At 38.0% G+C, this 21,604-nt stretch overlaps 1 protein-coding gene across 1 annotated transcript in view; it reads left to right on the forward strand.

Annotated features, from left to right (window-relative positions):
- The window catches only part of KCNQ5 (potassium voltage-gated channel subfamily Q member 5), a 260,391-nt gene that overhangs the window by 182,713 nt on the left and 56,074 nt on the right, over positions 1-21,604 (forward strand). Inside the window, exon 4 of the mRNA XM_042824645.1 lies at positions 8,692-8,818. Within this exon, the coding sequence (XP_042680579.1) occupies positions 8,692-8,818 (127 nt within the window). The remainder of the gene's footprint in view (positions 1-8,691; positions 8,819-21,604) is intronic.

The raw sequence follows: 21,604 nt of genomic DNA on the forward strand, positions 1-21,604 counted from the left end.
CCACTCTTCCATAGCATGTCTTCCTCGTATTTTTATCATTTAAGTGATAGTAGTATGACAGACTACTTATAGGTCATAAGTGTAGCATTTTGCATAGATGCAGATTTGCAGTAATAGTTTACGCTCTACTTGACAGTATTGAATAGGAGTTTGATAAGGATCCAAACTTGTTATATGGATAGTGAGAACTATCTTGTTAAAACAGGCAACAAACAGGTACTGCAGATTGTAACAGTAAAAATGGATTGATATCAATGTCTAAATTCAAACTTTGAATTCAAAAATTCGGACCTGACCCTTGGTAGGGAAATATTAGCTTGCCAAATTGAAAGTACAGAGTCAGAAATGATGCTTACAGAAAAAAAATCTAAACATTATATTAATATATTATATAAAACATTATATTATCAAAGGAAAAAAAATGCTGAAAAAATGGTGATATCACATCAGTGATATCAAAAGTGTTTGGAAACCTAGAAGTAACCCCACCATCTGAGCAGCTTGCAGAAACAACTCAGCCCCTTCAGCACAGATGTGATAAAGCATGCCAACACATGTTGCTGCAGTCAAAATGTGAAGTTTCCTCAAGTGAGAGAAATCTGATCACAAGATTTAGTTTAAGGACTTCACAATCTGTGATATGAAATACAGACAGATATAAAAAAATTCTGTAGGGATCAGATGCAGATACATATAATAGGAGCATTAAGAATTTTTAAGTGTAGATGGTGGCAAATGCTAAGAGACATACCGGAACTAAGTCCAATCCTGAGGACTCTGAAGTGAGGGTGAGTTACAGTGATGAATTAGCAAAATAAGAACTGGTTGCTTTGAATTTAGAGGCTTTCATGGAATGCCTAAGGAAAGGATGTATGTCATGGACAGGATAATAATTCTGGTATCAAATCTGAAGCTGACAGGAATTGGCTGATTACACCAAATGTAGATATGATCACAGGAAATGAATGTCTCACAAAGATATATGTATATGTTTTTGAGAGGATGTGGAAGGATTTTGCTCTTCTCTTTTTCCAGAAGACCAAAATTCCATGAACTTGGAAAAACAGAGTGTAGGAAAAGCTGAAAAACGCTCCACAAATGGCAGTTGTAAAACTCAAAATGTGATATACTAGGTTTAAAAGCTTAATTATTGGATTCAAAAGAGGGGAGCAAGTCAACTTCTTCACTGAGTCTAGAGAACTGAATATAAATATTGTAAATGAAGACTCACACAAGTAATAGAAATGCTGACATGGCAGACATGAATGACTTCAGTAAAGACCTGAGGCATAAGCAGCATTTTGAGAGCTTGAGTGAAGTACCTTCCCAGTCCTATTTGCCAAAATTTACCAGTTTTCATATAAGACTTTCTTGAAATTACTTTCTGAGTGTATTTGGTACTGGAAACATTTCCAACTACATCATCCCAGATGGCTAGAGGTCTCCCAGTAATCAAAGCATACATTGATATGCTCCTACAGAAGCTCTGTTGATGAGCTAAGGGAAACTTCAAGAAGAAATAAATAAGAATGCAGCAAATATCATTTGCTGAATCTCTAGGTTTTATCAAGTCCAAACATGCAAAGACGGAAGAATAAAAGAGTATCCCACTCCCCTCCACTTTTCAGAACGCCAAATGTTACCGGTTAATTCACATTGTGTTCAGCCATAACAACTAGTCTAAGCCCGTTGCATCAATACGAAATTAGCATGGATGCCAGAGCATAAAAGGATTCAAGGTCTGTGATTGCTCTGCACCTTTCTACGTTTGTTCTGAACAGAGCTAAAGATATCAAATTCTTCACGAACATTTCAAAAGGGAGGTCTGGGATCTGTGTTGCTACAGAGATGTGCTTGAACGTCTGCCTGTAGCATGTGACATAATAAACATGACAGCAGCAGAAAAAAATGCGTGAAAAAATCACAGAGGAGATGCAAAGGCCTGGGTACAGCTGTACAGCACTTCATTGTTTTGACCATGCAGATAATTTTACAATTAAAATGAGACCATTCACTGCTCATCTCTTGCTACAGAGGAAGAAAATGTAAACAAGCATAAGGTAGGATACAGAGATGATGGGAAAGTAGAGGATTTTTCTATAGTGTGAATTTTATTGTGTTGTCTCCATTCAGAAATTATCTCAGAAGTGTAGTTGTACCTGGCATAAACAAATGACCTGGAGCAAAACAGTAAGTGTAAATCTAAGGTACAGGAAAGCACGATATTTAGGGATGATGTTGTGTCTGGGGTAGAACAGGATAGACGGTGAAATCAACATTTGCTATTGCAGTTTTCCCTATCTGGAGAGGGGTTTTCAATAGTTGCCAGGGTCTTTCTGGAAGAAACACATCCCCCAAAAGCCAAAAGGAGCTTTGGGATAAGTTCACTGATGCATGCACTTAGATGGTAAGCATGGTAACCTACAGATGCTGTGTGGAGGGAAATTACTTTGGTAGTGGATCTTGGTGCTTCAAGGGCATTTGTTTCTGTGGCATCCCAAGCTGTCCTGGGCTTTCTGTCCTTCCCCTGTGGATGTAAAGGAAGATTAGCACAGTTTCAGTACTAGAAATTTGGTCTGATATGGTAAACACTATAAGTAATCAAATGGCAGCTACTTTATTCCAGTGTGCATTTTTGCTGCCTGAGTTAAAGCTGTTTTTGCTTGACATAGAAATTCTGGGCTTTTTTTTTTCTGTTGTAAATGAATAAGGAAACATGACTGATAGGTGCCATATCAGATAATAAACAAAAAGCTAAAAGGGAATTGGATAGCAGAAGTCTTATATAATGTGCAGCTAATTAAAACTAAGCATACACTCAGGTTTTAATATTATATCAATAGACTTGTAGCTGCATATTAAATTAAAAGGCACAGAATTGATTTCTTAATAATGCTCCATTAACATATAATCAGCATGGGAAATCTTAATCATAATTTGGAAAACCAGTGTTGTAAAAGTATCACATTCATTATAAAACTGATAATAGACCAAAACAAAAGGGCATATTTCACACTTACTGGGCATTGCTGGGAGCTGCACTGCAATCTCTGGTTATGATTTATATGCCAGACCAAGGGTCTGCTCTGGTTTATATTTTCATATTTATGGCAGCCTCTTCTACTGCTAAACTGCTGTTGGAGAGAATTAAAACATTTGTTAGTGTATCTACATGCATGTAAATACGCTTGTTAGCTTATTAGTTCAAAGATCATCCCTTCTAATGCTGAATCAATAATAATAATAATAATAATAGATTAATAGAATGGTTTATGTTGAAGGAGACCTTAAAGATCTTCTGGTTCCAATGATCTGGTTCAAATTACACCATTATTTTGAACAGTAACGTGCATATAGTCTTATCTGCTGATTTTAATCTGGAAAGTGGCCAGAGTAACAGGAGCATTCTGAGTCCTACAACAGCTTCTGCAGCACAGCTGTTTACAGCTCAAAACTTTCTCAGGTTTCACTGAAATGGAGTAGCACTGCACTGCCATCACCTCCCAACAGTGTCTATTAACGACAAGAGCCCAACTTGCGTGCTCAATGCTTTGAATCAGCTGAAGGTTTTTCTGCTTGAAAGGAGGGTGCAGAAGCTGAAGTGTTCTTGCTTTAATTGAATGAGAAAACATTCTCATCTTTTTTGAGTATGTATACTAAAGCATTGCTATTTGTATATTATCAACTATTCATCCTGTGTCACCATAAAGAAATTTCAACAGCTGGTGACATTCTTAAAACAGTCAACAAATGAAAGGATGTGAAAATGTTTACTCTTCCTCTTTTCCCACTGATTTGGTGACACCTGATGTCCCTGTTGATGTGTTTTTAGGGAAGTGGGAACAGCAGCTCCTTAGCTGATGTCGGATGACTTCATTCCTCCTATTCTTCCTGTTGTGTTGATTGAGAAGCTGCTGATTTACACCAGATGAGTATCTGCAGTGCAGCTAAACTACAGTGATATTGTCTTCAGTATGGAAGCACTTGTAGCCTGATTAAAGCTTATTGCAGGGTATTAATTTAATATGTTCAAGTACATGTCCTAGGTTCCTGATAATGTCATTTATAGATCCTTTTCTCTGGTGACCTCAAGGCAGGCAGTCTGCAGCTCCATTACCCTATTTCAGCGGTCTTTGGAATACATAATATCCTAATTTCCATACAAGAAGTATAATTAAAATAACAGCAGAGCTATTGTCTTGTGCATGGATGCCTTGTATCCAAACCTGGTTTATTTATATGTTTCAAAATAACGGGATCTTCCTATAAGAACTGCTCAGACTGCTCAAATTTAGTCATTTTCTCATCATAGAAATGGCTCTAAGTACATGAAATGATAGTCTGCCGTCCAGACACCTGATTTCAGCAGCAGGAGTGCATCAAATTATTTTAAGTTTTAATAAACAATTATGTTAATGAACAAGAAAGCTATGATAAAAATCTTTCTTTATTTTGTTTTGTTTTAATGTTACACTGAGTAAAATACTTATCATTAAAAACAATCTGGGAAGGATACCAATACAGACAATTTCAACAAATTGTCTTTGGTACTCTAATTAGATGGGCAAAATATAAGAAAATCAAAAGCACACACTGTAGCTACCTTGCATGAAGGTCCTGCAGGACCTTTTGCTAATAGAAACCTTGCTCTGGATGATCTCTTATTTTCCTTCCATTTCATAACTCTCATTGTTCCAGTGGCAAAGCAACCAAGGCACATGCAGATGAAGAAAAAACCTCAGGGACACACTGGCATTTCCATTCCTTATGTAAAAAACAACTGAATATTTTAAGCCCAAGTGTTTCAGCCTTGCTTCTTGCATATGCATAGCTCTCCATGACAAGAGAAGCTGTGCATGTAGAAACATTTCAGAATGAGATCAATCTGGATGAACTGTGCTCTGAGTAGAAAAAAAGACTTTCCTCTTTCTGAAGTACCAGTGGATCTGCCATGCTGGTTTTAGAGGGAGACTAGCTGCGAGTGTAAATCAGCCAGGAAAGTTACAGCTGAAATCACTGTGGAGCAAGGACTGGAATGCATCTTGGAGTGGAAAGGATGACAGTAGATTTGACAAGGCCAAGGACAACAGTAAAGGCCAGGGGATCCTTGCTGTAACATCAGGGGAGGGTTAGGCTGTTTACCTGCACATCAGTTCAAATTCAGCCATGCTAAACTTGGAATGAAGCCAGATTTATCATCCATAAAAGATTTTTCCCATTCCAACGTAAAAGTTGTTATTATATATCTCTTAAGTGAGCCATAATTAATGATGTTCCATCATATTATACACAGGAAAAAGATACTTCAAATGTGTCATTTCTAGAGCAAGCCTGCAAGTTGTATTTGTTCAAATGATTTATTCCATCGCATGCCTTTTTAATTACGCTCTGATTTAATGTTTCAATTGCTAAGAAACTAAAAGCAAGTTATTTGAAAGTCTAGATTTATGATTAGAAGTCATTCTTTGGTTGTTTTTTCTTTTTTTAAAGAAAGGTCCTTTTTGGAATGCATCCTTCCAATTTTTGTCCATCACAAACCAGAAAGCTCATGACAGTACAACTGCTGTAGAAAAAACTAATGTTATTCCCTGGCCTGAGTTAACCTTGACAGAGATTTGTCTTTACATTGTGATTGATTTGCACTGATTACTGAAACATTACTTGTTTCTCAGTCGTGTGGGACTCTCTCTATCTGGTTTCAACCTGAACCAATCCAAAACAGACCCATAAAAGTGCTGTGAAGAGTTTCTGTTTGAATGTGTTTACGTTTTCTGGAAAAGCCTTTTCCTGCATTCATGATGATGTTTTCCTTTTAAATTCAATTTTCTTCAAGGAAGTAGGAGGGGCTGGGATATAAAGACCATTTTGAAATATTACTATTTCAGAATGTGCAAAAAGAAGTGCAAAATCCCATCTCCACCTTATTCAATGACTTTTCTGTTAGTCAGCCTTATACTGTACTTTAAAACCTCCAGAAATTTGGTATGTGTAAGAAAGCCTGATGCAGGATTTTTTAAATCATCATTCCAGCTCACAGAGCCACGTTTAATATACATGAGCTCACTTACTGTAACTACAGCTGCTGTTTATAATGTTCCCTTAACTAACAGAAAGTTTAATTTTGAGAGTGTATCACTGTGCATAAGTTTGTAATGTTTTTTCCCATGTAACTGTTTTGTTTTTCCCATGGAGTGAACAAAGATTTCTGCCTCCAAGCAGAGACCACGCAGTAAAAAAGACTCTCAAGCATGCTTTCAGCATACAACGACTCTGCTCATCTTTGCATAATTGAGTGTTGTAGCAAATAGTACTTGCTAATGGTAGTAAAGATGACAAATGCAAAGCTGCATAGCACTAATAGGAACCGGAATATTAAACTATCAAAAAATTAACACTTTTCAACTTCTACCAGCAGTTTTATGATACTAATTTAATCGAAATGAAGCTATAGAATAGTCCTTTGTGCATCATTAAGCGCTCTTCATTCATGCCAGCTCCACAGTGGGGAGGCCTAGCAGGAATCTTGGGGTTTGGGATGTGATGGAGGACTCATTCCTGCCTGTGTGGATCAGCTCCCACACACAGCACTGCCTGCACAGGCTGAAGGATGCCTGTGACATCTCAGGGTGCTTGCTTAGGGAGATGTTTCTTACACATCTGTACGCACAGTAATTTTCTAGGAAAACCAGTGAAATGAAACAGAATGTGACTTTAACAAGGAAAAGATTTTACTAGAAACAAAGAATGTTTCCTTTCTTCCTTCAGTATCTGTTACCCCTACCCCAAAGTGTAACTTCTCAGAAAATCAGATGTCAAATGGCATGGACACATGCTTTCAACCCCTGTAGATTCAGAGACATCATCTAACAATGTTTAAATCAGATTCAACAATTGACACTGTAAAAGTGGTAGTTAAACAATTAAAATGCCAGTTCTTCCTTTTTCTTTTTTCAATTTGTCTTCATTTTTATTCTTGGCCCCACACAATTTCATACAAGGCGATGATGCACCACGCAATAGGCAGCTGGTACAAAATACAGTTACTATATGGAAAACTTTTTCAGCTTTACACGTAATCTTTTCTAACGTACAACAGCTCAGTCATTGGAATTAAGCTGAAGTTTGCTAAAGATGAATAAAAAGCAAATCTTAAACAGTCACACTCATTTTTCCCTGTGTTCTTTTCTTCCAAAAATATTAATAACACTTTCTTTAGCTGCATTTTAGCAAAGGGATCTCATTTTGCTTTTGTGATTTATGAATTCAGTATGGGATTCACAGAATTGGAAATGAAGACAATAATGAGGGCCTAAAAAATCTTCCAGTGCAATGCAGCTGTACAAGCTGCCATTTTAAGATGGAGTAATATGTTTTCAAATTGTCCTATGATATTGAGAAGCAAAAGCAAATTAAATTTAGAATATTTCAGTGTACTTCCATTAATCATAAGCTTGTATATGACAAAATATTAATATTGTCATTAGTTCAGGTAAATTAGTGCCTGAGTTGATATATGTGATCTCTGTAGCCTTACTGGCTTCCAGAATTTTAGGATCTTACAGTCTAAAAACATCCAAACGCTTTATTGAGGAAAAGACAATATTGGATCATCCCTACCCTTGTAGACATTCCTCTTTCTAATTTATTTACACTGTTTTCTCATTGCTTCCACAGCAGTCTTCATCCTGTAGGAATAACAAATTCTTTGGCTGAAGGGACAGCTTTCTCCTGAATGTAGAAACGCATTCAGCTGCCTAATAAAAAAACAGCTTTCATCCTCTTTGGGATGAACTGCTTAAGAACCTCCTTCAAGTATTTTTCTCCTTTTGGTTAGCACACAAATTTTATCTTTTCAAAGCCTGTAACTTTGTTATGGTATTCCAGAATAATATCAGAATTAATAATTCTGAACCAGTATGTAGATATTATATCACTGCATATTATTGACATTCAGATTTCCTTAAGATATAGAGCCGAATTATCCTCCAATCTATAATGCTAAAATTCTGTTAATCTCGCTGTTGTTTCCATTACCTTGTTGCTGCTATTGAGATGAACAGTATTGAAGAAGATTCCAACGTGAAAGAAATGCAGTCTAGGCAAAGAGGGAAATTCTTCTGGATGTTTCCAAAAACTTGTCCAGGGAAAATTATGCCTATCGTGAATATTTATTTGCTATCTTACAAACAGTTACATACTCATTTTATATAATTACAGTTGCATGTATTAGCTTACTTCTGGGAACAAATGGATTCCCTAACTGCTTCTTCATCATCTCAGTCAGTTCACCTATCTACTGTTATTGTGGAGTACAATGAAGAAATCTTTACCACAACTTTCGGCCTTCAAAATAAGAACATGGGCATGGATAGTATCTCGCTAGCTAGGTGAACCACCTTTGGTTTGATCCTCAATTTCCAAAATTCTCTGGAAAATATTGAGTTTATATGCGTATGTAGGGTGCAGCCCTTCTGTGTTTCATACTTAGTAGCTGATTTTAGCATGTTAGATTTGTATGCTTCTCAGGAAACTTTGGGGGCTGTGTTTCCAGCAACCATAATGAGGAGCAGGATCCCAAGATTGGCTTTGGGATCATCTGGTGATAAAGTTGGATTGCTAGACACATATGGTGTTTCTTAATGCTTCCATGTTGGCTATCTGTTAAATGTTTTTCTTATTTGTCTTTTCTAGGAATTTGTCATGATTGTTGTCTTTGGTTTGGAATTTATTATTCGTATTTGGTCTGCTGGATGCTGTTGTCGATACCGAGGATGGCAAGGAAGACTGCGCTTTGCCAGGAAACCATTTTGTGTAATAGGTGAGTGTTTATTTTAACATAAAAATGAAAACACTCCCTTCTGTTTTGCTTCTAAATTGAAACCAATGGAATCAGGTAGTTTACAGTCACCAGGTATAAATCCAAAATAGCTGTGCGTCAACTGTCATCCACCCAAAGAATCTCTAGATATAAAATCAGAAGGTTCCTAATTACCAGTCAACGTGTGTTTCTTATGTTCTCCAGAAGACATTTTCTTATGCATGTCATACACCTGGCCTGTGTATTGGAATGATGAAGGGCTGAGCGCTGTTCTCACTGGAAACTGTGGGATTTGTGTGCATTTAATTGCCACGAATCTTTAGACATCTTTTATATGAATAGACACTATGCGCATACGCATGTATGTTATGTGTCCTTTTCATTTAAAATTTTTGTAATTACAAATGCATAGATTTAATTGAATTTGAAAGCCTACCAAGAAACAAATATCAATCTGTCTTCTGACAACATTGCCAATTCTCCATTGCTACTCTCTGCATAGGATATAGTATCTGCAGGTGTTCCAAGAGTCTCTTTTTCCCCTTTTGCTCTAGAAATTCTTTCTGTAAATGATAAATAGACTCACAACCAGTCAAATCCTTATTTTTAAACATAACCTGCATGAAATGAGTTTCCCAATAAAAGTAGAAATCACAAATGTTTCACTAATTTAATCTGATAGTTTATTGTTTTTCTAATTATATGGAGGCAATGCTTTTCACAGAATGCCTGTGGAACTTCAGGATCTGAGCTTCTTCTCAGCTTGTCTCTAAATATCTTTCCTCTCAACAACCTTTAATTTATCTGCTTTGTTCTGTTCAGATAATAAGGAAGATGTGTCATTATCTTATCCAAGATCATTAGGTGCCAGGTCTCACACACTTGCCCCAACATCAAATGTGTCTTTCTTCACGAAAGCAGGAGCTTTAGAAATTGTATAGAGAGCAAGTTACTCTTTATAGTAGAGAGACATGAGAATGGAGGTGTTTTATGTCACTAGAAGTCAGAATGTGCTGGAAGAGCAGTCCTCCTACAGGGGCCACCTGAAACCACCATGGGCTTCATAGCTTTGAAGAATAGCTAGAGCCAAATAAAGCAACAAAGCTCGATCCTTTGTAGCATGTGGATCAGAGTAGGAGATAGGAAAGGTAATCATTATTTAGGAAAGAAACATTTCAAAAGTATCAGGAGTGAGAGCTACTTGAGAAGAGAGTACTGAAATCTTACTGAGATAGGTCAGTAATAATTACATACTGTATCATGTAAATATCGAAAGAAGAGAGAGGAGACACTGATTTGGTTAAAAGCTGTGGTGGGACCTTCTTCAGTGCATGTGCACTGGAAGGGTGGGTTGAGCAGTGAATAAGCTGGTAGACATGAGAAGTTCAGAAAGTAGCTGGAGAACCAATAAGAACTGAATGAGAATATGAGAAACAAGGGAAAAACAATTTTTATGGAAAAAAAGTCAATAGAACCAGAGTAGAACTAGGCCGCTAATGTATTGGGAGATCACAGAGAAATAGCAAAGGATGAGGATAATGAAACATAATGTCAGCACGTTCCTTTCTGTTTTCAACCTTTATTATCAATTTACAATACCACACCTTTACCATATTTCACATTAATTCAGTTACAAAAAATGCACAATAGAAACATGCAATGAAACCGTTAGTGGAGAAATGTTAATTGTAAGGGACTGAGCATTAATTGTGGCTATGTTAAGATTAATACTTAGCTCATTTAGATCTAAGCAAATCTATCCATTTTTCTTTGGTAGGAAAAAGGGATGAATAAACCTATGATCTCTGACAGTTCTGTTTTCAGAAGAAAGAATGCGGCTATTATTTTTAAATATCCTTGTGTACATCATTTATGAACTCATGGAAGTAAATGTTCATTTATATAATTTATTACTAAGGTTTTCCCCTCTGGACCCTGATACCGAGAGAGGCTGTAAGGATAGTTGAGACCTAATATTACTTCACTTTATATTTGATGTGGAAGGAGTTAATGTTCTAGAGAGTTTCCCAGACTTCTCTTTGTGATCTTGCTATCAACTTTCCCCTCTGTCTTTCCCAATTCCCTTGAAATATCTCATTCATACATCTGATGTTATCAGCTGATTAGTTAATACTTTAAGCAAAGTCCTTTAAAAAAGCCTTTAAATACTTTTTCTGAGAATGGTCCAAAAGGCACCAAGATAGGAATAGTCCCTTGCTACATGTGGTAGCAAGCAGCAGTCAGGTACAGCATGGTCCTTTATGTTTTTGCTAATTACAAAGTCCATAGGAGATCAGCTCTGGTTGTGGTACAGTAGTGCGGCATATCTCATTATTTTGCAATCTGAATGCTCTGAGAAAGGACCTCCCATAGCAGAGAAGAATAGTTTTATGAGTCAAATATTTTTTCCCAACTATTTTAATCTTCTGCAGAAAATTTACTTTAGTAAGGTAACTGCACCAAATATGTTCCTTGTTTTGCTGTGTTCTGAAAACGCTTTTAGTTTATAACAGTATTTACTTAGCAATTGCTGTTTTTCTCATAAATTTCTGCCTGTTACAACTTCTATTACATGTGGTTTAAGAGGAAGGTAGCTGTTCCTTATTGTACATAATATTTTTCTGTCTTCAGTTGCTCTTCCACTGTTGCTGTGTGTCTGTTATGGAAAAAAAATTCTTAAGTCCATCCATGTAGTTGGCAGGACTTGAGCACAGAATTTCAAAGCCTCAGCATTACACAAATTCTCAATATAAATTTGGTTTTTGAAACTCTCATTTCAGAATTTTTTTAAGAAGCTTTAACTTAGCCCATGTCTAGTAATATAACATTTTTCCAGGACAACTACAATTTCTGATAGTCTGACAAGCTGGTACGGTGTTGTATGTATTTCGGCTTTAGCCTGTTAGTAGTTCCCCCACAGCTGCTTCTATTTTATTTCTTGTCAAATTATAGCAGGATGGAAATGTCACAAGTTCACATTCTGTTGATGATGCAGAATGAGCGAATTCCCAACAGGAAGCTTAAGTTCATTATTTGTAATCATTAACTTCATGGCTGGCAAACCACATCTCAGAGCATTAGATGATAGCAGTGGCAATTGTACGTTACTGGAATCTATTTTTTGTTAATTAAAGTGGTAACGAGCCATCATATGGTACTTCTGGCAGATCTTTATAAACAAATCCATATCTGAAGTGTTGCAAGATCTGTTGAAACTTTAATTTATTTTAATTCAACGTCTTTATGTCATGATGTGTTTTGTGCCTTGTCACCTTGATATTTAGATACATAGTACTGTTTAAATGCAGCCAGATAGTAAATGTGCTGCTCATGATAAACAATATAAACAGTCCTTTTCTACTATAATTTGAACTTTAAATAACCCAGTGATGGTCTGTTATTAAGTATATGCTTGACCAAAGAGACACATTTCACATTGCATCTCATTGTAAATCCCAACCAGACCAAGTTCCAGCAGGAGCAAAGTTTTTTGTGGGGCATTCTCCCAACATCTGCTGCCAGCTCAATGCTGAACTTATCTCAGGAACACCCTGCCCTCTTCATTATAGAAAACCTGCTCACAAAAGTAGTGTTTAGAGTGGAAACTGAGAAGTTCCTTGGATGCTTTCAGCAGCCATAGTTATGTGCAATGAATAGTCACTCTTTATATTTTAAAACTAATATTTAATGGAATGTCCTCATATTTGACAATCCTTGCTCCTGAGCTCATGCTGAAATTTCCCTCTGGAATGTGTTGAAGAATTGAACAGCCTATATTTGTTAATTGACATGGGTCTTGATTTCACCGCTAGTATCGCTATCGTATTATGTGGAGCAGAGAAGTGACCGACATGGATTGGGCAACCTGACTCAACTGTTTTTTTTATATTTTTTTCTTTCCCTCTGAGGAGCTGTGGGGTAGTGACACATTCCATTTTCATGAGTCTCAGGGGCTGACATTTTTATATGAGTGCTGAGCATATTCTGTGCATCTGCTGAAGTGTCTGATGGCCAAAGAAATCAGTAAGACTAGTGAGTTGTTTGTTTGTTTTTTTTAATTAAATGATTTTTTCATTGAAAAAATACTGATTAACTGAAATCAAAATTATTTATATCAACTCCTCTTCCCTAAGGAAAACTATTTTATATTTAAGCTGGATCTTTTTATCATCAAAATAAGAAGGACCCTTTCTCCCAGTCATCTAGAGCAGCTAGTAATCCAGTTTCTGGATTCTAGATAAAGTATAGTTAAATGTTTGTTTGGGCATATTTGGAGCAGGAAATCACCATCTCTCAACCTTACTGAAGTTATCCAAACATCAGTAAGTAACTCTTTTAGTCCAGAGAGAGACGGTGGTTACCCTGTCACCTGGTTGTGTCAATTGTACTCATTTTCTATGGAAGAAGTTCTAATTTGGCTTGTCCGAAGAACAGACATTTGTAAAAAGCGGATTCTGGTTGTGCAAATTAGAAGAGATCCACACCACAATGGACAAAGTGAGTTAGAGCATGGGATTGTGAAGGACAGCAGTGAATCACAAAAGAAATACAAAATTGTGATAAAGCTTGTGTGTTAAAAGCCAGAGACCTCTTACTATAAAGCGAGTATTGGTGATGTTAGAATTACTTCCTTAGAGGGCTGTTGAAAATATTTTCCCAAGTATTAGGTGGTTGTGTCCATTCCAAATAAGACTGATATAAGTTAGTACCTGAACTAGAATGTTCAATGATTCCTAATTCATTCATTTTTTACTGGGAAAGTCTCCTGAGATCAGTATCACATGATTAACACAATACACTAGTTTGTACACATTCATTCAGATTCTGTAAATTATTTGTGGAGTCTTTCAAATGATTTATGATCTCTCATATTTGAATCTCACAAAATCTACACATATAAGAATTCTGAATTATTATTATATATTGTATGTTATAAATACATATTATAGAACTTCCAGTGCCTCTTGTGAATCATAAGGCTTCAATGACTTGGAAAATTACAGTAACTAGGAGTTCAGCAACTAACAGTGCAAGAAGGAGATAACATTTCCTTGTTTTAGACTTGTTATCTTCAATTTTGTTGGCATTTTTCAGGGACTGACTAGCTGCTACTAGAGATGCCCAGTCTATAAATATGTTTTCACTACTTTTCTTTATTTGATTTGAGGTATTCATGTGCTGCCTTACTAAGCTGAGTTCTCATCGTACCAATAGACAAATTGCTCCAATTACCTTAGATGTGTGTAAATGTTCCTCCAATCTAAAATTAAGTAATTGTTAATATAAGCATGGGTGTGAAATGTTAAGAGTCAGACATGATTCTACCAAAGCCACTTATCTGCCTGCCTCAGCATACGGAGTCTCAAGAACAGGAAAGTAGCTGATTTGTTTTTAAATTCCATCATTCATAGCATCTAAAAAACACATTTTTAAAAAAGTGAGAGAATAATATGTCAGAGCATAACTGACATCCAAGGAAATACTCATTTTTCGTGGCGTCTTTCCAGCTATCATGCTGTACATCAGCTGCTTTGGTAGTGTGACATTCTTTGCAACTCCCGTCTGTGATCATTGTCAGCTCTTTCCCTTGACTCCTCTTTGAGAAGAATTGCACCTTCGGTGGCAATAAACGTTTTGCTTTTGTAACAGTGAGTTATGCTCTCCAAGCAGAAATTGGAATCATTTCATAACATTTCCGTAGAGGTTGATGAAGCATCCTATTAAAGTAGACATTAGCTATTTTGTACTTCTGCTCCTACCCTTTACATTAGTATAGTATACTGCACTACCTTAGTACACATATAATTTCTTGATGAAATCACTAGCTTGCAATATCACCATATTTCAGACCTGTGTTATACAGGTGTCTCGCTCCAATTTTTAGGAGGGAGATGAGATTCTTTTAATATCTGTATACCTGGCATGAGATTAAGAAACAACAGTTCAAATGTTGGTCTGACCAGTTTATTATAAATCCCAATCAGGGAGATGGGGAAGGGAAGGAGTATGATAAAAAAAGATAGGAAATAAGCTAGAATTGCATGAAGCAGGGATAGTCACCACCAGGATCCAGCAGCGGTCCCGTTCCATGCCGTTTTGAAGGTCCGAGGCAAAAGCTCAGGGGGAGAGCAGCAGCAGCAGCATGGCTGGCCTTGGGCAGCAAGCAGGTAGCAGGAAGAATCAGCAGGATAAACGCGGGAGGAAGCAGCAGTACTCAGGCAGCAGGACCAGGAGAGTCTGTCAGCATGCAGGCATTCCGTAGTGAGGGATCTGACAGCAGACACCTTTGTTCTTCTTCAGCATGCTAGTAGAGCGCAGAGCAAGTCCAGGAGGGAGAGAGGCAGGTCGTGAGGCTTCTCATGTCAGAAACCTCTTCTTCATGAGGAATTTGTTGCCAGAAAACCTCAACCTCATGGTTGTAGGTCCCCTTTTTATCCTTCTGCTTCTGCCATCATGGCATTCCTGGGCATTTGAGTAAAAGTCGTGTGCAGCACCTCCTGATATGGCCTTCTTCCTTGAGATAAGCCCCCACAAAAGACTGCTTCCTACCCATTAAGCTGTGGCTTATCTCTCTCTCTCGTTGCACCTGGCCTTGTCCATCTGTGTCCCTCAAACAAAGGATTTCTCAGCCCTTGCCCAGGCCTTGCTTGGACTTGTCCGTCTGTGTACCCAGCAAGCTTTGAAACAATGACGTAAAAGAATAATCTCTTACAACAGGATGTTCCAAAAGTAATGCCTCCTATTCATTTATATAGAAATGACAACGGTTGTTTATAAAGAGCACAAAAACACTATTAGAACAAATTCTCAGCTACAAACACTATTTTTCTACAGTCACCACCACTAGCTATGCATTTTTGCCAGTGGCAAAAAAGAGCCTGCATGCCATGCTCATAAAAATCTGTTTGGCCATCTAGAATCTGGCTTGTCTTTCGTATCACTGTCACCACTGCTGAAACACGCCACTTGCAGCTTCACTGTGCACACATCCATTGTTTGGTCTCCACAAATGCTCAGCAAGTGTCAGTGAAAGTCAGTGGGTGCCATTTTTAATGCATGGAGGAATTTAATTCCTCGTTGTTTGCTTTGTACGCACTTCCATGTCAGATGCCATGTTGGGTGTCTGCTTCTCTGCTGTCATCTGTCACATGACAATAAAATGTTATTGGTGGGAAGATTCAACCTCTACTGCCATACCACCAACATCCTCCTCTGAAGCCATGCACCAATATAATAGGTGGCATTACTTTCAGAGCAGCCCTCATACCAACAAGTTGATACTTATTTAGGGGTGCTGAAGCAGCATATGAACATAAATGTCAATGTTAATCCCTTGGCACAGTACATCAGACAACTGTCGGTTCATTTGAGCCACAATTAACTACTCCTGCAGGTGTTTGCTGAAAAAAAAACCACCTTTCTCATATGATAACCTACACTCTGAGCACTGATGACGAAATGTGAAGAAGTCTAAGGAGGATTATCTGCTTGGCATGTACTGAAGGAATCTTTCTAGAATAGTTTCAAAGCAGTATGAAAATAGGGAAACTTTAGTGACAAACCTTTGTGCACACTTTTGTTTGTTTTGTATTCACCCTGCACCATACAGTAGCGGGCAGTGTGCTTCTGTCTTACGTTTGCTGAATGACTTTCAGCCTCTTTGGTGCTTTCAGTTTGAGTTGCATTATCATTATTATTATTACTTTTTACCTACTTACTGTTTTGGCTTTATTGCTGCCTTTTGTGAAGACTGATCTATTTCTATTCAGGTCATCAGTGCAGGAGCCAGTGTGAGCTAAAAGAAGACTGTAGATACAGGCTTACAAATGCAAGTTTTGCCATGTGTTACATTCAGAATAGTCAAATTGATTGCCGGATGTCTTCATCCAGCCTTGCAATAAGCTTATAAGCAATTAAAAGGCTTGAAGAATGTTGGTTTCCACAGATGTTTCCATTCTTTTATGTCCTTGTGGAGAGCTGTGTGTTGCCACCAGCGCTGCTAAGGGACTGGAAGCCTGATGGGCACAATAGTCCAGTGGGAATTACAACAATCTCTTTAATGATTGTGCCTTGCATGGTTGCCCTCGAATTGCTGCTGAAAAAAAAATAGAATAACTTGTATACAGGAGGAAAAAATACAGGTTTTAAATTTCTCCTTTTTACAGCTGCTGTGTTAAATAGAGCAATTAGGAAGAATTTTACAATGTAACAGCATTGTTTCATTGTGTAACAGAGTTTAATATATCCCAAGTTTAATACAGTAATGTAGAAATATTTGCATAAATCTAGAAAGCAAGTTGGGCATGTTCTGCACATGTTAATTTCCTCTCCTGTCGACCCACACCTCAGCACCAGGATGCTGGAACATGAAGTCTCCTCTTAAAGATTACACTTTTTTTTACCTTTAAGATTTTGCTTAAACTCTCCAAAGTAAGGATTTTAAATTTCTACTGGGAAATGACAGTGCTGTCTCAGGAGATCGAGGGAACGTGTCCACTAGACCTATGTTAATTCAACACATCAGTTCCAAAACGGTGCAAGTGCTTATTACTGCCTGGCAGAACCATCTGTTCTCACCACAGAAAGAGGCAGCTCTGGATAGTGGCCCACTCATGCCACCTTGTCCTGGGGTCTGTGACACCCGGAGAGCAGCCATGGGGATAGAATGGCCACATGACCCAGGCCCACCTCTGTCATCTCATCCTGCTCCTGAGACCCACACTGGGAACTGCTTCTTTTCAGATGTGCCCAAGGGATTGCACTTACCCCAAACAAAGTGGCAGGTTGCAAAGACCATCAGATACAGTCCTGAGCTAGTCAGCAACCCCTTCCAGCCAGATGGGGGAATTTGAGAAAGCTGGAGCTAGTACTGTGCTCGTTCCTGCTTCTCTTCAGGATTATAGCACTTGTATTCTCCAAAAATAGTCTTGCTACCACCATAGTCCTTCATGGGCTTCCCACCCACCAGTGTAGACAGCTTCGTTCCTGGAGATAAAGTGGCTGGAAAATGCAGTAAATTCTGTATTTATGGAAACTGAGAAGTTCCTGGAGGTATTCACTCTGCCTGTGCAGCCATGCAGGATGGCTGTGTAGGCTAGGAATGCAAGCTGTGATCAGTCAGAAGGGAGAGGTGCATGCTTCTGGAAGGGTCAGAAAAAACGTCTCTTCCAGGTGACACAGAGGGGCCATCTTTCTACCTTCAGCATCTGCACTAGATAGTTCAGCTAGGTCCTGGGCATCTCCTGCTTCCCCCTCAGCAAAATGGAGAATAGATTCCTATATCCCTTTCTCTCTACCTAGACTTTTCCTCTTCCTCAGAGAACACTTATCTCCCCTGATGTTTTCAGCAACTTTACCTCTTAATTTTCCTTACCCGTTCCCAATTAATTTTTGTCTGTCTACTTTCACCTTCAGTTTCTGTTCCCATGGCTTTTGGCCTTTCCACTCCTTTATTGCTGCACTGGCTTTGCTTTAGATGCAACCTGGGAACATGCAAGGGTAGGTCCTGTACGTTTCTTCCTGCCTTGTTGTGGGAGCCCAGTGTGCAGAGCGCTGCCTTCCTACTGGACTGGGCAAGGCAGAAGCCCAGATTGTTTTTTTTTCTACATGTGAGCTGCTGCCAGTATCCCCTGAGCAGTTTGTTCATACTTGTTGCTCAATCACACACTTCTATGGGAATTTTTGAAAACCTAATTCCAGTAGTCCATGGTGAAACATCCAGTCCAATTAATTTTCTCTCGTTATTCTTTTATGTCCTATGGCAATGAATTTTACAGGTTAATTGCATGTTGTGTTGTTTCTTATCAGATATAAACTGTCTTTTGATCTCATTTTTATAAGGAAGGGTAGATAGGAGGCATCCACCAGGCCTTCTTGTCTTTTGCTAGTTTGCATACCTCTATCTGCCATCTCATACTTGTCTTCTGACTAACTGCTCCTGAATTATTTAGTCCTTTCTCACTGCACGTCTTGCCATGCCTGCAGTTATTTTGTGTTTTTCCTGCTTGTAACTATGCCCATCTTTTACAGTCTGACTTAATGAGGTGGTTATTTATCAGGCGTGTGTCTCACCACCCGTCCTGCTCTTTCCCTCCAGAAGTTCTTCAGTTTTTTCCTTCACAGCAGCAGCAGCCCTTTTCAGGAAGGTCTGCTACAGTGCAAGGGAAAGCCTGAGACGTAGTAGAGTAGCCAACACTGCTTTCACAGTGTTTGTAGGGCGTAATTTCTCTGGCATGAAGCAGTTACTGGGCAGAGCAAGTGAGGATTTATGGAAAGTAGCTGCATGTGTTACTTGTGGTTTGTGTCCTTGGTTGGATACAAACTGTGCTGGTGAACAACGCCAAAGATAGGATTTTAAATATCTTTCTGTCATCCTGTCTTAAAGCCAAATAAAGCTCAGGGTGAATCATTGTTGCTTTCTTCCTTTTGGCAGATGCATATCAATAACTTTAGGATCAATTATTGGAGAAGGCTAATAAAGTATAAATCCATGAAAGGCTGGTAATTGAAGCTAATCTTAGCTTGCAGGAGGCCCTTGGTTTCTTAAGATTTATTGAGCCAGCTGTTAATAATATAAAGATGTTTGCTGAGGACTTATTCAGTCCACAGAAAGAGTGTGTACTCTACAGTGTTATGAACCTTAACTGGTAACTCTACGAAGGAGAAATGTGGGAACATTTGATGTCATTATTCCTATCTGGACTGAATGAAAAAATTAAATTTCAGTATTTAGAGTCATAGAATCACAGAATGGCCTGGGTTGAAAAGGACCACAATGATCGTGTAGTTTCAACCCCTCCCTGCTATGTGCAGGGTCACCAACCACCAGACCAGGCTGCCCAGAGCCACATCCAGCCTGGCCTTGAATGCCTCCAGGGATGGGGCATCCACAGCCTTCTTGGGCAACCTCTTCCAGTGCATCACCACCCTCTGTGTGAAAAACTTCTTCCTAACATTTAACCTAAATCTCCCCTATCTTTATTTAAAACCATTCCCCCTTGTCCAATCATTATCCACCCCCATAAACAGTCCTTCCCCTTTCTGTTCTTACAGTCCCTTTAAATATTGGAAGGCCACAATGAGGTCTCTCTGGAGCTTTCTCTTCTCCAAGTTAAACAAGCCCAGTTCCCTCAGCCTTTCCTCACAGAGAGGTGCCCTCTGATCATCTTAGTGGTCCTCGTCTGGACTCATTGAGTTACTTTGATGCTTAACCCACTGAGAAGTATTTTGGCTCTTTATAACAGAAGATAAAATGACATTATTTATTATACATTTGTCATAATGGCTTGAAAATGTGTTACTTTTACACAGTAGCAGTGAGCGTATACTTTTAGCTTGTGGGCATCTTAATGAATAATATCACTTGATCCATGCTGGAGAATGAAGTTAGTTTCTTATTAGAAACCTTGATTTAAAATGTTAAAACAAAAATCTAACCCATCTTCCTCATTCTGGATCTTTATGAAGGAATATTTTGTATTTCTGTCAAAAAATAATCACATCCAGTACTGACTTTTAGAAAATATTCTCTTATATTTCGTAAATTTTTTTACCTACAGATGCCAAATTTGTATTTGGTTAGCTTTGCTAAAGAGTGACTTGGACTTGTTTCTATTTCATTTCCTTTTGTTTGGGAGTAACATATGACTACATTATATGGTAAAGGGTTTTACTCAAGGTGTAGCAAAGATAGGCTAAGATGCCTGTGAAGAAAGGGATTCACTGGTGCTGCTTGGGGTATTTGTATATAGAGAAAACTTGGGATAGTCTCCTCTCTGGTGTAGAAACAGTGCATTTTTCCTGTGGTTAAAGCAAGAAATCTTAAGGTAATCATTTTTATTTAGAATGGAATGAAGAAATACTTCAAATGCTGAGCCAGCTTTCAAATGTTTAGCAGCAGTTTTATAACAGGTTTGTTTTGTGTTTCTGCATTCCACTTCCCTTCTTATTTTCTGTTGATGCATATGTAGAAACCTGGGCCACAACCTGAAATCATAGAATCATACATAGAGTATCCTGAGTTGGAAGTGACCCACAAGGATCAAGTCCAACTCCTGGCTCCACACTGCACCTGAGATTAACAGTAAAGAGTGCTTATTTTCCATGGCACTGAAAATACGTGACATATTACTTGTTTGTATTATACTGTTACACTTCATTTATATTATTTCATTATTATATAGATTTTACACATCATATAAATAACACCATGTGTTATTTTATACACGTGTTGTAAATTCTAATGTAATTTATCACAAGTAATATCAATTCCTACTATTTTCTTTCAGCCACAAAATATAAGGTTACATACTGGAGAGCTGCTTGTCTAAACAAATACAGTTTGGCTCTGTTAAATTAATTTGTATTCCAAAGAAATGTCCATATTTCCAGGAAGCCACTTTCATTTCACATTGAAATAATTTGCTTACTCACATGATTCCAGTACATTGCAAATGAAAAATAAAGATGAAGACAAAGGTTCAAGATGATTAGTCTCTTTTGATCTTGTCTCTGGGGTAAGGCTCTGCTGATGAGTAAGAAAACCTGAGTTTGTATGCACAGATCAGCTTTAGTGCACTGCTTAGAGTTGAAGCTGGTGACTAATGTAGCCATTGTTGGAAGAAGAAAAAGATCAGTTGAGTAAAAGTTGTTACTTCTGTTTTTCTTAAATTTCACTTCAGTGCCTAGAGAATATTGCACGTTTGTCTAACTTCTTAATTTTCTCTGTACTGTTGCCATGCAGTCCTGTCTTCCTGTTTTTTTAAAGCAATAAAAATCAATTTTCAC

The sequence above is a fragment of the Centrocercus urophasianus genome, unplaced genomic scaffold, assembly GCF_019232065.1.
Source record: "Centrocercus urophasianus isolate 14NV4802_14NV808 unplaced genomic scaffold, USGS_Curo_1.0 seq_10, whole genome shotgun sequence".
Classification (NCBI taxonomy): Eukaryota; Metazoa; Chordata; class Aves; order Galliformes; family Phasianidae; genus Centrocercus; species Centrocercus urophasianus.